The sequence below is a fragment of the Triticum dicoccoides genome, unplaced genomic scaffold (genome assembly GCF_002162155.2).
Source record: "Triticum dicoccoides isolate Atlit2015 ecotype Zavitan unplaced genomic scaffold, WEW_v2.0 scaffold59549, whole genome shotgun sequence".
Taxonomy (NCBI): domain Eukaryota; kingdom Viridiplantae; phylum Streptophyta; class Magnoliopsida; order Poales; family Poaceae; genus Triticum; species Triticum dicoccoides.
Genome location: NW_021284784.1, coordinates 1 through 2842, shown reverse-complemented (window position 1 = coordinate 2842; position 2842 = coordinate 1). Strand labels below are relative to the sequence as shown.

At 42.3% G+C, this 2842-nt stretch overlaps 1 protein-coding gene across 1 annotated transcript; it reads left to right on the top strand.

The window, feature by feature from the left end:
• Positions 1–5: 5 nt before the first annotated feature.
• LOC119347138 (putative disease resistance protein RGA4) lies at positions 6–2832 on the top strand (the record flags this gene model as incomplete). Its single annotated transcript, XM_037616075.1, has 1 exon — positions 6–2832. A coding segment is annotated over exon 1 (2827 nt), but the record flags the coding sequence as incomplete, so codon positions are not given.
• Positions 2833–2842: the final 10 nt, after the last annotated feature.

Here is a 2842-nt window from a genome sequence, read left to right as displayed (position 1 = left end):
GAGATATGTTAGATTTTGCCTCTCCCTCTGAAAAGCCACATGAGGGAGTATGCAGCTTCGCCAAACTCCAGGAGGTCTTGAAGAGTCACATCAGATTAAAGAGGGTTCTGCTTGTTTTAGATGATGTCTGGGATGACATGAGTGACTGCCGATGGAACCAACTATTGGCTCCTTTCAAGTCCAATAATGCAAGGGGCAATATGATTCTTGTGACAACTAGAAATATGTCTGTTGCAAAAAGAATAGGAACAACTGGACCAATTAGATTACATGCTTTGGGAAATGATGATATATGGCTGTTGTTCAAAGCATGTGCATTTGGTGATGAGAACTATGCAGGGCATAGAAGTCTAAGCATCATTGGGAAGCAAATTGCAGATAAACTAAAGGGCAACCCATTAGCGGCAGTAACCGCTGGGGCACTGTTAAGAGAAAAGCTTACCATTGATCATTGGGGTAACATTCTAAGGAATGAAGACTGGAAATTGCTAGGGCTCAATGGAGGCATTATGTCCGCTTTGAAGCTTAGCTATGATCATCTGCCGTACCATTTACATCAGTGCTTCTCGTATTGTTCTATCTTCCCCGACAATTATCAGTTTCTTGGTGAGGAGTTGGTCCAGATATGGATTTCACAAGGTTTTGTGAAACATAGGCATTCAAATAAAATATTGGAGAAGATGGGAATGGACTATCTGGATGATTTGCTGAACCTGGGCTACTTTCACCAAGTTGGAAGACAAAACTCCTCTCAAGGCAGTCAAAATTGCTATGCTATGTGTGGTCTTATGCGTGATTTTGTGAGGATGGTTTCGAGAACCGAGTGTGCAATTACAAATGATCTGCAATGCAATGACATTTTGCCAACTGTACGGCATCTGTCAGTAGTGACTGGTTACGCATACAACAAAAATCAGGTTGGGAACAAACATTGCAGTAACAATTTTGAAGAAAATTTGCGAAATAAAGTTACATCATTGAGAAAATTGAGGACATTGGTATTGATTGGGCAGTTCGACTCTTCCATGTTGCAATCCTTCCAAGACATACTCCGAGAGGCACATAATCTTCGTCTATTACAGATTTCTGGAACATCTGCTGATTATAATTCCCTCATGTGCAGTTTGGTAAATCCTACCCATCTTCGCTATCTAAAGCTCAAAGTCGATGAGGTGCACGAGGGTTTGCCTCAAGTTTGGAGCAAGTTTTGCCATCTTCAAGTATTAGATGTCGCCTCAAACATTGATTCTAATGTAATTTATGGCATGAGTAATGTTCCCAGCTTGCGGCACCTTGCTTCAAAAGAGGGAGTGCACTCTTCCATTGCTGGAATTGGTGAATTGATCTCACTTCAGGAGCTGCACAATTTCAGTGTTCAAGATTCTAATGGCGTCGATATTATAGAACTTCAATCCATGAATGAACTTGTACGACTTGGGATTTCTCAACTGCAAAATGTTAAAACTAGGGAAGAGGCATACCAGGCTAGACTGAGGGACAAGCACCAGTTGGAAAAGCTGCACTTGTCTTGGAATGGTACCTCGTCACATGATGAATATGATCATGGCATGAGCTCTGAAATGGAGGTGCCCTTGCTGGTAGAGGTTCTTGAGGGTCCCGAAACTTGTACCAGCGTCGAGATGGAGGAATGCTTGCCAAAACAGGTGACTGAGGGTCTTCAAACTTCTAGCAGCATAGTGATGGATTGCTTTCAAATAGACGTGCTCGAGGGTCTTGAGCCAAACAGCAACCTGAAGCATCTTCAGATATCTGGGTATAATGGGGCTCTCTCTCCATTTTGGCTTGCCAGCAATACCCCAGTTACCTCATTGCAGACGCTTCATTTAGAGAACTGTGGAGAATGGCGGATACTTCCATCTCTGGGAAGTCTTCTGTTTCTTACAAAGTTGAAATTGAGCGGCATGCAGAAAGTAGTAGAAGTATTTGTTCCTTCCTTGGAAGAATTGGTGTTAATTAAAATGCCAAAGTTGGAGAGGTGCCTTTGCATTTCCAAGAGGGACTTGAACTCTAGTTTAAGGGTTCTGAAGATTAAGTGGTGCCCTGTATTGGAGGTGTTTGATCTGTTTGGGAACGGGCAGGAACTGAAAATTGAGGAGCCATGGTTGCCTGGTCTTCGTGAGCTGATTGTTCATGATTGTCCTCATTTGCTGATACCACATTGTTTACCATCTTCAAGTACCTTTAGAATTTTCAACAGGAAAGTTTCAAAATTTGCAAGAATTCAAGGTTGGTCCTCCGAAAGATTAACCATCTGTATTTTACACAAGAATTTTGAGGAATCTTCTTCCGATGAGGATTTCAGTGAGTTCTGTGGTGAGCAATTGGTGTTAGATGGCAACATTATGGCACCGCATAATCTGCGGTTCTTGACTCGCTTGAAAATAGAAGGTTGCCAAGATCTATTGTCTGTTTCATTCAAAGGATTAAGGAAACTCGTGTCCTTGAAGACGCTGAAAATACGCAACTGTGGAAAACTTTTCTCTCCAGCTATTCTGCGAGAGCATGTCAATGAGGATGTGACAGTTGCAAATTGTGGTGCCCTCCCATCTCTTCAATGCCTCAGTATCAAGTCATGTGGAATAACAGGGAAGTGGCTATCTCTGATTCTGAAGCATGCTCTAGTCCCAGAGGAACTGATTTTACAGGACTGCCCTGAAATAACACGGTTGTCAATAGAACCAGAAGAAAACAATGTATCAAATGTTATCTCAGCCCCAAATGCGTCAACACTGACAAGTTCAGCTCAAGACAGGCTCTTGTGTATTCCGTTAAATCTCGTATCCTCTCTGAAGAAGATATCAATTTGTGAATGCCCTGATCT